The 12718-nt window shown below is 38.3% G+C and overlaps 1 protein-coding gene across 1 annotated transcript in view; it reads left to right on the top strand.

Annotated features, from left to right (window-relative positions):
- Nucleotides 1-1616: 1616 nt before the first annotated feature.
- LOC781004 (complement factor H-like) overlaps nucleotides 1617-12718 on the top strand; it is a 75045-nt gene continuing 63943 nt past the window's right edge. Inside the window, 2 exon segments of the mRNA XM_024976667.2 lie at nucleotides 1617-1695; nucleotides 5003-5115. Of these exon segments, the coding sequence (XP_024832435.2) occupies nucleotides 1617-1695; nucleotides 5003-5115 (192 nt within the window).

Below are 12718 nucleotides of genomic sequence, written 5' to 3'. Positions count from 1 at the left end.
GGGTTCAGAATGGGGAACACATGTAAACTCATGGCTCATTCATGTCAATGTATAACAAAAACCACTACAATATTGTAAAGTAATTAGCCTCCAATTAAAAAAATTTTAAAAAAAAGAATGGAGACTAGAGCTGGAGGAATCAATTTCTGTGATTTCAGACTATAGTACAAAGCTATAGTCATCTAGAGAGCATGGCACTGGCACAAAAACAGAAGTATAGACCAATGGAACAAGATAGAAAGCCGAGACAGAAACCCACACATCCATGGGCACCTTATCTCTGAAAAAGGAGGCAAGAATATACAATGGGGAAAATATAGTCTCTCCAATAACTGATGCTGGAAGAACTGGACAACTACATGCAGAAGAATGATTAGAACACTTCATAACACTATACACAAAGATAAACACAAATGGATAAAAGCTAAATGTTTTCAATTTAAGACCAGACACTATAAAACTCTTAGAAGAACACATAGGCAGAATACTGTATGACATAAATTGCAGCATGATCTTTCATGACTCACCTCCTAAAATAATGGAAATAAAACCAAAAATAAATAAGTGGGACCTAATTAAACTTATAAGATTTTTCACAGCAAAGGAATCTATAAACAAAGTGAAAAGACAACCCTCAGGATGGAACAAAATAATAGCAAAGGAAACAATTGCTGAATTATTAATTTCCAAATTATGCAAGCAACTCATACAACTCAATACCAGAAAAACAAACAAGCCCATCAGAAAGTGGGCAAAATACCTAAACAGATATTTCTCCAAGAAACCTACAGATGGCTAATAAATCCATAAATAGCACTCATTATTAGAGACATGCTAATCAGAGCTACTATGAGATATCACCTCACACCAGACCAAATGGCCATAATCAAAAAATTCATAAAGAATAAGTGTTGAAGAGGGTCTGGAGAAAGGGAACGTTTCTGCACTTCTGGTGGGAATGTAAATTCATACAGCCACTATGGCAGATAGTATGGACATTCCTTAAAACTAGTAATAAAACCACCCTATGGCCTAGCAATACCACGACTAGGTATATACCCTGAAGAAATCAAAACTAAAAAAGACACCTGTACTGTTCATTGTAGCACTATATACGATAGACATGCATGCAAACAACCTAGATATCCGTTGACAGTTTAATAGACAAAGAAGCTATGGTACACATATACAATGGAATACTGCTGCTGCTGCTAAGTCACTTCAGTCGTGTCTGACTCTGTGCGACCCCAGAGACGGCAGCCCACCAGGCTCCCCCGTCCCTGGATTCTCCAGGCAAGAACACTGGAGTGAGTTGCCATTTCCTTCTCCAATGCATGAAAGTGAAAAGTGAAAGTGAAGTCGCTGAGTCGTGTCCGACTCTTAGCAGCCCCATGGACTGCAGCCCACCAGGCTCCTCTGTCCATGGGATTTTCCAGGCAAGAGTACGGGAGTGGGGTGCCATTGCCTTCTCCGACAATGGAAACTACTCAGTCATAAAAAGGAGTGCATTTGAGTCAGTTCTAATGAGGTGGATGAACCTAGAGCCTATTATACAGAGTGAAGTAAGTGAGAAAGAGAAAAACCTGTATTGTATATTAATGTATACTGGTACATACATGGTACTGATGAACCTGTTCACAGAGCAGCAATGGAGATACAGGCTTATGGACAAGGGTGGGGGAGAAGAGGGAGAGGGTGAGATGAATGGAGAGAGCAGCATGGATGCATATATACTAACATATGTAAACAGATACCAATGGGAATTTGCTGTATGACTCAGGGAACACAGACCAGGGCTCTGTAATAACCTAGATGGGGTGGGAATGGGTGAGAGGTGGAGGGAGATTCACGAGGGAGGGGATGAATGTACAACTATGGTCAATTCATGTTCATGTATGACAGATTCAAACCAATATTGTAATGCAATCATGAATCAATTAAAACAAATAAATATATTTTAAAAAGAAAAGAAGCAGGAAGTTCTCCCCTAAAACTTTAAGAAATGGCACAGTTCAGTTACTCATACAAGGTCAGGTTTCAGGTTTGCTGTTGATCAATCACTAACAAGTGTCTGACTCTGTGACCCCATGGACTGTAGCATGCCAGGCTCCTCTGTCCTCTACTGTCTCCTGAAGTCTTTCCTGTCCATTGAGCTAGTAATGATATCTAACACATCTCATCCTCTGCCACCCCCTTCTTTTGCCTTCAATCTTTCTCAGCATCAGGGTCTTTTCCAATGAGTCAGCTCTTTGTATCAGGTGGCCAGAGTATTGGATCTTCAGCTTCAGCATCACTCCTTCCAATGAATATTCAGGATTGATTTCCTTTAGGATTGACTGGTTTGATCTTACACTTCAAAGACTCTCAAGAGTCTTCGTCAGCACTGCAATTCAAAAGCATCATTTCCTCAGTGCTCAACTTTCTTTATGGTGCAACTCTCAGATCCATACATGACTACTGGAAAAACCATAGCTTTGACTGAATGGGCCTTTGTCAGGCATCTGATGTCTCTGCTTTCAGTACACTGTCTTGATGACTGCAGCCATGAAATTAAAACATGCTTGCTCCTTTAAAGAGAGTTACGACAAACCTAGACAGGTGTCAAGTTAGTAAATGGTACTTAAGAAGGACAGGGAAGCCTGGTATACTGCAGTCCATGGGGTTGCAAAGAGTCAGACATGACTGAGTGACTGAACAACAACAACAACCACATATGAAGGAAACAGTGGGAGGGAAAACAAGAAGCTTAATTGAAACTGTGCAAAATTCAGTTTGTGAAATTGAACATTTTCAGTTACCACACTTAGCTGTAAGTTTATTTCCACTGAGGACAAGTCTATTTGTTATCCCAACTGAAATATGCTATTCAAGTGGTTTGATGATCTTTTATATCATGATGTGTGTTTTTTTTTTCCCATATTAAAAGCAATTCTCCAACACAAGCTGGGTATGCTACAATTTAGTACATAATAATACCATCTACCTGAAACAGCTTCAGATCTCAGAGGTTAAGGGCCTAGTCCCACAAACATGCCGCCCTCCCCACTTCAGAAGCCTATCACAAATCCACATGACCATGCACTTCTGGTCTAATCATTAAGATTGGAGGTAGCTACAACTTCATCTTCAGGTTCAGTTACTTGCTAGTGTGGCCCCTGGAACTCAAAATAAACTAATTAGATTAACTCATGACCAGCCAGATGGAAGGGAGGCCCAGGGCAAAGTGTGCTAGAAGTTAATAGAAGACAGAAGGAACCTACTAAGTGCAGAGCTTCCATGCTCTTCCAGGGCTCCACACTCCCAATTCCTCTAAGCTATGAGTCCTGGAGGTTCTCAGAACCAACGCATTACTACATGGGCATAAATTATTTATTTATTCACCTCATTGCTAATTGATGAAACCTCCAGTCCCTTGCCCTTCGCTGGACCTCAGGATGGTGGGATCTTTGTTTCAACCATCTAGTCATATGGATGGTTCCCTGGGGAACTAGCCTCCATCATTAGAAGATTTCCAAAAGTCACTGTATTAACATAACAAAAGACATATAGGAAATTCCAAGAGTTTCTAGAGTTCTGTGCCCCAAAAGGGGACAAAGACCAACTATATCTTTTTTTATTGAAAACCACAACATCACAAACCCTAACAGTGTTGTAAGTTTGTTGGGGTGCTAACATATTGGCACTGTATCATATCAATGGCTATAAAATGATTGAACAAAAACATTTTCTATTTGTCTTTGCAAGAACTTTATTTCTTGTATTTCTTTTTAACCAAGTATTAGTGTTAGGTTGTGTTGATTAAAATTTTGTCTGCATTTGTTAAGATGTACAGTCACTAATAACATTCTTTTTCCAGGCTTACGTTTTCTTATTCTGCCAAGTGCAAGGTTTAGGTCATAGTATAAGGTCTTTTCACCAGAAATATGGATATTTCCCTTTCCTGGAAGTGGAAAGTAACTATCTTAAGCCTCTTATGTCATTGAACTGTCAGGTGCAGAGATCGATATGAACACAGGCTGGGGACATTGAACTCAGCCAACAAATGGTCATTGTCTATTACTACATGATGTGGACAGGAAATTATATTTGGATGAGGATATTCTCTGAGTCTTCTCCTTTGCACTTTTCCATGTTCCTATAAAGGTTAATAGAAGACAGCAGGAACTGATTAAGTGTGAGATCCCTCTAGATTCTGACCACTTGGAAATGAAGTTTAGGTTAACCCCACAAGGAAAGGGACATGGACATTTTCATTTCTGGCTGAATACAAGGCAGATATACTATCAGGTGTAGAAAAACGAATTTATAATTTCAACAGAGTCTACTTTTGACTCTGCTTTGAGGATTGCTTCATTGTGCTTTCTAGTTTGATTCTTGTAAATATACTTGTAAATTTTTAGCTATGTTTTCCTCTTTGCCCTTATGGTTTTAAAGAAAAATCATTCCCTTTTCAATACAATATTGTAAAGTTAAAAAAAAAAAAAGAAAAATCATTCCCTTTTTCAAAATACAAGACACCTGTGTGAAGATGTGAGTAAATTAAACAAGGTAATAATGTCACCAAATATAAAAAAGGTGACTCTTGGAAGTTTTGACTTCAGTCTATAGAAAGGGAACAAAGGAATCTTCATTTTAGGAGACAGATTTAATATTATTATGTAGAAGCATCGTTGTTGTTATTGTGGTGGACAATGTTGAACTACACTGATTATTTACTGGTGTTGCCAAGCACCGCATCCACCTTCTACACACTGCTATGCCCTCTTAGAGGTTAGCACTTATAAACTATGTTTCACACTCTTTGGTTTGCAGGTTTTCCCTGAGTTTTGCCCATAGATTGGAGTGGGAAATCAGAAACAAGATTTCTCCAGCTCTACCAGTGAGGCAGTTGCCCACAGTAGTTAGAGACACAGATCTGGTGAGACATCTCCACGTGGAGATCTGGTGATCCAGAGAGAAAATCCTGTTAGATTCCTGTTAGCCTGTTCTTCTTCTTCTCTAGACCCAGAACTAACAGCAAAACCGTATCTCCAACAACAGAGGAGAGGTTCCAAGCTGAAGGTGCATCCAGGAGCAGTAGAACCTCATGTTTCTGGATCTACCATAAGTTTCCCGGTAAGTTTTTATTGTGATTTGGACTTTTTGCATTGTGCAATGTCCTTTATTCCTCTGTGTGCTTGATCATGAGCTTATTCGCTCACTCCTCTCAGACTCCTTGCAACCTCATGGACAGTAGCCCACCAGGCTCCTCTGTCCAAGGAATTCTTCAGACAAGAGTACTGCAGTGGATCTTCCCGAGCCAGGGATCCAACCTGCATCTCCTGTGTCTCCTGCATTGCAGGCAGATTCTTTACCTGCTGAGCCATTTGTTCCTTTCAGTTCAGTTCTGTTCAGTTGCTCAGTCGTGTCTGACGCTTTGAGACCTCATGAATCACAGCACGCCAGGCCTCCCTGTCTATCACCAACTTCCAGGGTTCACTCAAACTCATGTCCATCAAGTCAGTGATACCATCCAGCCATCTCATCCTCTGTCGTCCCCTTCTCCTCCTGCCCCCAATCCCTCCCAGCATTAGAGTCTTTTCCAATGAGTCAACTCTTTGCATGAGGTGGCCAAAGTATTGGAGTTTCAGCTTCAGCATCAGTCCTTCCAATGAACACCCAGGACTGATCTCCTTTTGGATGGACTGGTTGGAGCTCCTTGCAGTCCAAGGGACATGCAAGAGTGTTCTCCAACACCACAGTTCAAAAGCATCAACTCTTCAGCACTCAGCTTTCTTCACAGTCCAAATCTCACATCCAAACATGGCCACTGGAAAAACCATAACCTTGACTACATGGACCTTTGTTGGCAAAGTAATATCTCTGATTTTGAATATGCTATCTAGGTTGGTCATAACTTTCCTTCCAAGGAGTAAGCGTCTTTTAATTTCATGGCTGCAATCACCATCTGCAGTGATTTTGGAGTCCAAAAAATTCTTGTTAAATCTAAATTCTAACCTCATAATACTCTGTCTCACTCTCCATGTCTCTCCCTGTCTCTTTCTCCTCCAAGCCTGGCCAATTGCAGTGCATAAACCAGGTTTAGTTTCCTAGGTCACTCTGATTAGGTGTGCTCCTTGTATATGGACAGAATAAGGTTAAATCAGTTGAAGGACCCTTTCTTTATTAGACAATTTCACACTGTACATGCTTATAGATATGACTCATGTTTGGTGTAAACTTTGCTATAGCATCTTATGTTGATATATACACTCCTCTCTTTTTGTGCTTTTACACTTACTTTTTTTTAAATTTAATTTTATTTTTTAACTTTACAATAATGTATTGGTTTTGCCATATATCGAAATGAATCCTCCACAGGTATACATGTGTTCCCCATCCTGAACACTCCTCCCTCCTCCCTCCCCATACCATCCCTCTGGGTTGTCCCAGTGCACCAGCCCCAAGCATCCAGTATCGTGCATTGAACCTGGACTGGCAACTCGTTTCCTATATATTATACATATTTCAATGCCATTCTCCCAAATCATCCCACCCTCTCCCTCTTCCACAGAGTCCAAAAGACTGTTCTATACATCAGTGTCTCTTTTGCTGTCTCGCATACAGGGTTATTGTTACACTTACTTTGTTATCTGAGAAAGTATTGTGTCTTTTCAATATGTCTAAACCTGTATAGTACATTTCATAGAACACCATTCTTGTTTTCATTATACTCAACTATTTGACATCTTACTGCCAGGTGTAAGTGGGATGTTTGAACACTCACCTACTTCTCAGTGGTCAGTGTTATATTCCCTTCATCTCTTCCTTCTCCTGCCATGATTTGGTTGCATTCTTTCTACTTTGCAGAATATTTAATTCATACAAATATAAGTCTATCCATGGCCCAGTTCTTATTTCAGTCTCAGCTCTGGAAAAAATATACAAAATGTTTAAGATCATGATATTGCCTATTTCCCACGTCATCTTTTGAAATGTATATTAAAGCAAAAAGAGTCTCAGAATCTTCAAGACCCCTTCCTACCTTGCCCACAAAATAATTAAAAACAAAAAAACAAAAAACCCTTCTTTAGAGAATGAACAGTGCCATCTGGTGGAATAAGCTTCATTTGTTGTTCAGTCACTTGTGTCCCACTATTTGCAACCCCTTGGACAGCACCTCACCAGGCTTTCTTGTCTCTCACTATCTCTAGGAGTCTGCTCAAACTGAAACCCATTGGGTCAATGATGCCATCCAATCATCTCATCTTCTATCAACCCCTTCTCCTCCTGCCCTCAATCTTTCCCAACATCAGGGTCTTTTCCAATGAGTTAGCTCTTCACATCAGGTGGCCAAAGTATTGGATTTTCAGCTTCAGCATCAGTCCTTCCAATGAATATACAGGGTGGATTTCCTTTAGGATTGACTGGTTTCATTTCATCGCCCTCCAAGGGACTCTCAGGAGAACACCACTGTTTGAAAGCATCAATTCTTTGGCACACAGCCTCCTTTATGATCCAACTCTCACATCCATACATGATTACTGGAAAAACCATAGCTTGACTATGCAGACCTTTTTTGGCAAAGTGATGCTTTTTAAAATTCTATCTACATTTGTCATAGCTTTTCTTCCAAGGGGCAGGCTTTTTTTTTTTTTTTTTTTTTTTGAGGCTGCAGTAACTCTTGTCAGTGATTTTTGAGTCCTCAAAAATGAAATCTGTCTCTATTTTCATTGTTTCCCCATCTATTTCCCATGAAGTGATGGAACTGGGTGCCATAATCTTAGCTTTTTCATGTTGAGGTTTAAGCCAGCTTTTTCACTCTATTTTTTCACCTTCATCAAGAGATTCTTCAGTTCATCTTGGCTCTCTGGAAAGAGCTGGTGTCATCGGCACATCTGAGGTTGTTAATATTTATCCAGCAATCTTGATTTCAGCTTGTGAGTCATCCATCCCAGCATTTCGCATGAGGTACTCCACATAAAGTTAAATAACAGGGTGGCAATATACAGCCTTGATGTACTCCTATCCCAATTTGGAACTGGCTCATTGTTCCATGTCTGGTTCTAACTCTTGCTTCTTGACCTGTGTACAGGTATCCAAGGTGGTCTGGAATGCCCATCTCTTGAGTTTTCCACAGTTTGTTGTGATCCACAAAGTCAAAGGCTTTAGAGTAGTTAGTGAAGCAGAAATATATGTTTTTCTGGAAATCCCCTGCTTTATCAATGATCTAATGGATGCTGGAAATTTGATCTCTGGTTCTTCCTCCTTTTCTAAATCCAGCTTATAGATCTGGAAGTCTCAGTTCAGTTCACATACTGTTGAAGCTTAGCTTGAAATATTTTGAGCAGTATATTGACAATATGTGAAATGAACATAATTATGTGATAGTTTGAACATTCTTTGGCATTGTCCTTCTTTGAGATTAGAAAGAAAATTGACCTTTTCCAGTCCTGGGGCCTCTGCTGCGTTTTCCAAATTAGCTGGCATATTGAGTGCAACACTTTATTGGCATTAACTTTTAGGATTTGAAATAGCACAGCTGGAACTCCATCACCTCCACTAGCTTTGTTTGTAGTAATGCTTCCTCAGGCCCACTTGACTTCACACTCCAGGATTTCTGGCTCTAGGTGAGTGATCACACCATCATGGTTATCCGGGTCATTAAGACCTTTTTTGTACAGATTTTCTATATATCCCTGCCACCTCTTCTTAATATCTTCTGCTTCTATTAGGTCCAACTGTTTCTATCCTTCAGTGCCCATCTTTGCATGAAAAGTTCCTTTTGTATCTCTATTTTCTTGAAAAGATCTTTACTCTTTACCATTCTATTGCTTTTCTCTATTTCTTTGCATTGTTCACTTAAGGATGCTTTCTTATCTCTTCTTTCTATTCTTTCAAACTCTTCATTCAGGTGGAATAAAGTAGAGTCCATATTTAAGGTGCCCCTTACATGCATGGAGGCAGTTCCCTGATGGCTCAATGTTTAAAAAATCTGCCTGCAGTTCAGGAGACAGAGGAAACACTAGTTTGATTCCTGGGTTGTGAAGATTCTGTGGAGGGAGAAATGGAAATCTTCACCCTTATTCTTGCCTGGAAAATCTCATGGACAGAGGAGATTGGTGGGCTAAAATCCAAAGGATAGCAAAAGTCAGACAGGACTGGGTGACTAAGCATGTAGCTATAGCCACGGAATGTGTGCATCTGTATATCAATAGTGTCCTATGAGTTCTTGCACATTTAAAATTATTTTCTGTAGTTTAATACTTGGCTGTCTGGTTGTATGGATATGAAACTCTTGGTTTTCATTTTCTTTTCTTAACTTTTATGAAAATGCTCTTCTATTATTGCCTTGGTCTTTTAGCTTCTTTGGAGAATTCTAAAGGCCTTCTATTTTCCCCTTCCTTTTAGTCACCTAGAGCTCTAAGAACTTCCCATTACCTTTACAGAGAAGACATTTTTAATGTGGCTATTCTAAATATGCAATATGGTGAGTCTCATAAAATATATATATTTATGTCATGGTTTAGTTAACAGGCTGTGTCCAACTCTTGCAAACCCATGGAGTGTAGCCTGCCAAACTCCTCTGTCCATGGTATTTTCCAGGCAATAATAGTGGAGTAGGTTTCCATTTCCTTCCCAGTACATCTATACAGCTACTCTATAATCAAGATGTAGAATATTTTCATCATCTCAAATGTTCCTTCATCCCTTTTGAAGTCTCTCCATCTTCCATAACTACACTATTTCTTTTTGGAGTGGAGGTTTGGGTTCAATGAAAAATGAACTTTTGAAGGAAAACAATAACTTTTAACTTTTTCTCTTTTTTTTCAACATTCTTTTATTGATAAACATTAAAATGATCTGTAGTTTTCTCTATGAAACCATAAGTTGTATGGAAATTTTAGCTTATGGAAATGCCCATAATTATTTTTATAGAAAGTATCCATTAAAAAAAGAAACATTAAAATGTTTAAAGTGAAAATAGCACCCCATTCACAAATTTGTTTAATTTTTCATATAGGATTTCATATTATTCAATAGAATGTAGTATTACCAATAGCCCCAAATTCTTGTGTTTGGGGATAAAGACTCAAGGCTCTCTCAAGTCCTTTTGATTTGAGACACAAGATGTGTCCTCTGGATTGGATTGTAACTTTTAAATTTACATTTTATTCTGAAAATGGTAATTTTTTAAGCAAAGTTAAACATATAAATAGCTAAACACCTAAAGTTAATCTTAATCTGATTGATATTTTTTTTAACACACATGTATGCCTGTGTAACTATTAGTTAGTTAGTTAGTTCAGTCACTCAGTCGTGTCCGACTCTGCGACCCCATGAATCGCAGCACACCAGGCCTCCCTGTCCATCACCAACTCCCGGAGTTCACTCAAACTCACGTCCATCGAGTCAGTGATGCCATCCAGCCATCTCATCCTCTGTTGTCCCCTTCTCTTCCTGCCCCCAATCCCTCCCAGCATGAGTCTTTTCCAATGAGTCAATTCTTTGCATAAGGTGGCCAAAGTACTGGAGCCTCAGCTTCAGCATCACCCAGGACTAAATTGAGTAAATGTCCAGCACATCATCAGGTTTCCTTGTGTCTCTTCCCATTCTGTAATACACCTTACCTTGTAGGCACCGCCTTCATGATGAGGGTTTCCACCTTTTGAAAGCCTACCATTGAAATTATAAGATACATACTTAGTGAGTGTGTTTGATTTTTTTTCCATTTACAAGAGCTGTGAGATTATCCCAAACTGCTATCATTTTCTAAATTAGTGACTATTAATCAGTTGTATGAAAATGCTACAAATATTTTATCCATTTTCTGAATGTTCATGGGAACCATTTGCATTTTTGCCATTTATGAATAAAGCTGCAATGAACAATTCTGTATGTGTCTTTTTAAGGGGATGTACTCCAGATCCTCTGGTGAGGGAGAGATTAAGGGGATAAACTTTCAGGTGCAAAATAGATGAGTTATAAACATGAAATATTCAGTGTGGAGCATATAGTCAATAATTATGCAATTTTAAAAATCTTGCTCGATTGTAATTAGACTTACTGTAGCAATTATTTTGAAATGGACAGAAACATGGAATCACTACACTGTGTAACAGAAAGTAATACAATGTTGTAGGCCAACTGTACTTAAAAGAACAAACAAATACTTTGAAAAAGAGATCTCATTTGTGGTTACTATAGGCTAGGGCTGGACATAGGGGAACTGGATGAAGCCAGTCAGAAGGTACCAACTTCCTGCTGTGAGATAGATTAGTACTAAGGATGTAGTGTACAACATGGTTAATATGACTAATTCTGCTGTGTCTGAAGTATGAAAGTTAATAGGATGGTAAGTCCTGAGTTCTCATCACAAATCCTTTTTTCTTTAATTTTATATCCATATGAGATGATGGATATTCACAAACCTTATTGTTGTAATCATTTCAGGATATATGTAAATGACATGATTAGGCCATACACCTTAAATTTATGCAGTGCTTTATGTCAATTATATGTTAACAAAGTTGGAAAAATTGATAATCATAAAACCCACACATAAATAGCATGTAAAGGAAGGGATTGTGCTATAATTGATATGATTGTTTTTAAGCTCTACTATATATATATTTTAAAATCTATTCACTTTCCTAAGTCCATGAAAATATGGATGACCCAAATGGCTGGGAAAAACCTCACCTACTCTCCTGAAATATATTATTGAAAGTTAGTATCTGATATATGGCTTTGGAGACAGTCCATATTAGCCACAGAAAGTTGTGCACTTAGATATCAGGTGATGAATACAATAACTTATTGTGAAACTACCAACAGAAACAAGTTAGGGACATTTCAAAATTTTGAACTTTGATATTTATTAAATGGCACTAATTAAGTAGTATCATTGTAATGCATAAATTCAGTCACACTAGGTAACTGCAAATGAAGCAGATTTTTGAACCCTAAACAGTGCAACTGGAGTATTTGTGTGAATGTACCTCTGGGAAAATCTAACATGTTGTTGTTAATCAGTGTCCTCACCTTGTGGTTTTACACTGCTCATGGACAGGGTAAGTTGAAACAGATGTGAACACTCAGATCTACTTTCTTTTGTGTATATTTTTGATTGAATAAACTGGTTAAAATAGTCTGTACTGTGAGATAACCATAAGAATACCTTAATGGAAAAATGATCAGATATTCACCTAAAAGGGGAAAACAAAATGAATACTTTTCAATGTCATCTGAGTTCCACAGTGCAAAAAGGTACTCTATGTAGATTATGGGGTCATGTGAATACGCTCATGAAAATTTGAATAGAAAATGCGTCACAGAAAAGTAGATTATAATTCCAGAATGTTTAGGAGAGTCTTACTTGTAATATGAGAAAGCTCTGGAGAACAATGGTTATTTTTATACTTTTACATATGGTGATTTTTGTAGGTTCAAATCTCATTTTAAATATGTTCTGTTGACTGTATTGTGATTATAGCTTAATAAATCTATTAAAGGTCATTAACATCACTGTTAGTTTTTAAAAACCAGCTTAGGTACCAGATATATTTTCCTTTTACAAAATGTGGAATACGGTCTTAATTTCCAGTGTAGTGCCAATATATTTAGAATTATTTTCAGAGAGAAATGTAAATGTTGACAACCTTAAAAAAACTTGTCTCTTTTATTTTTAAACTTTAAACGCGGGTATACGTGTGGCAGATTCATTTCGATATTTGGC

This window comes from Bos taurus, chromosome 16 (genome assembly GCF_002263795.3).
Source record: "Bos taurus isolate L1 Dominette 01449 registration number 42190680 breed Hereford chromosome 16, ARS-UCD2.0, whole genome shotgun sequence".
In the NCBI taxonomy this organism is placed as follows: Eukaryota; Metazoa; Chordata; class Mammalia; order Artiodactyla; family Bovidae; genus Bos; species Bos taurus.
This window is presented reverse-complemented; position numbering and strand designations above follow the sequence as displayed.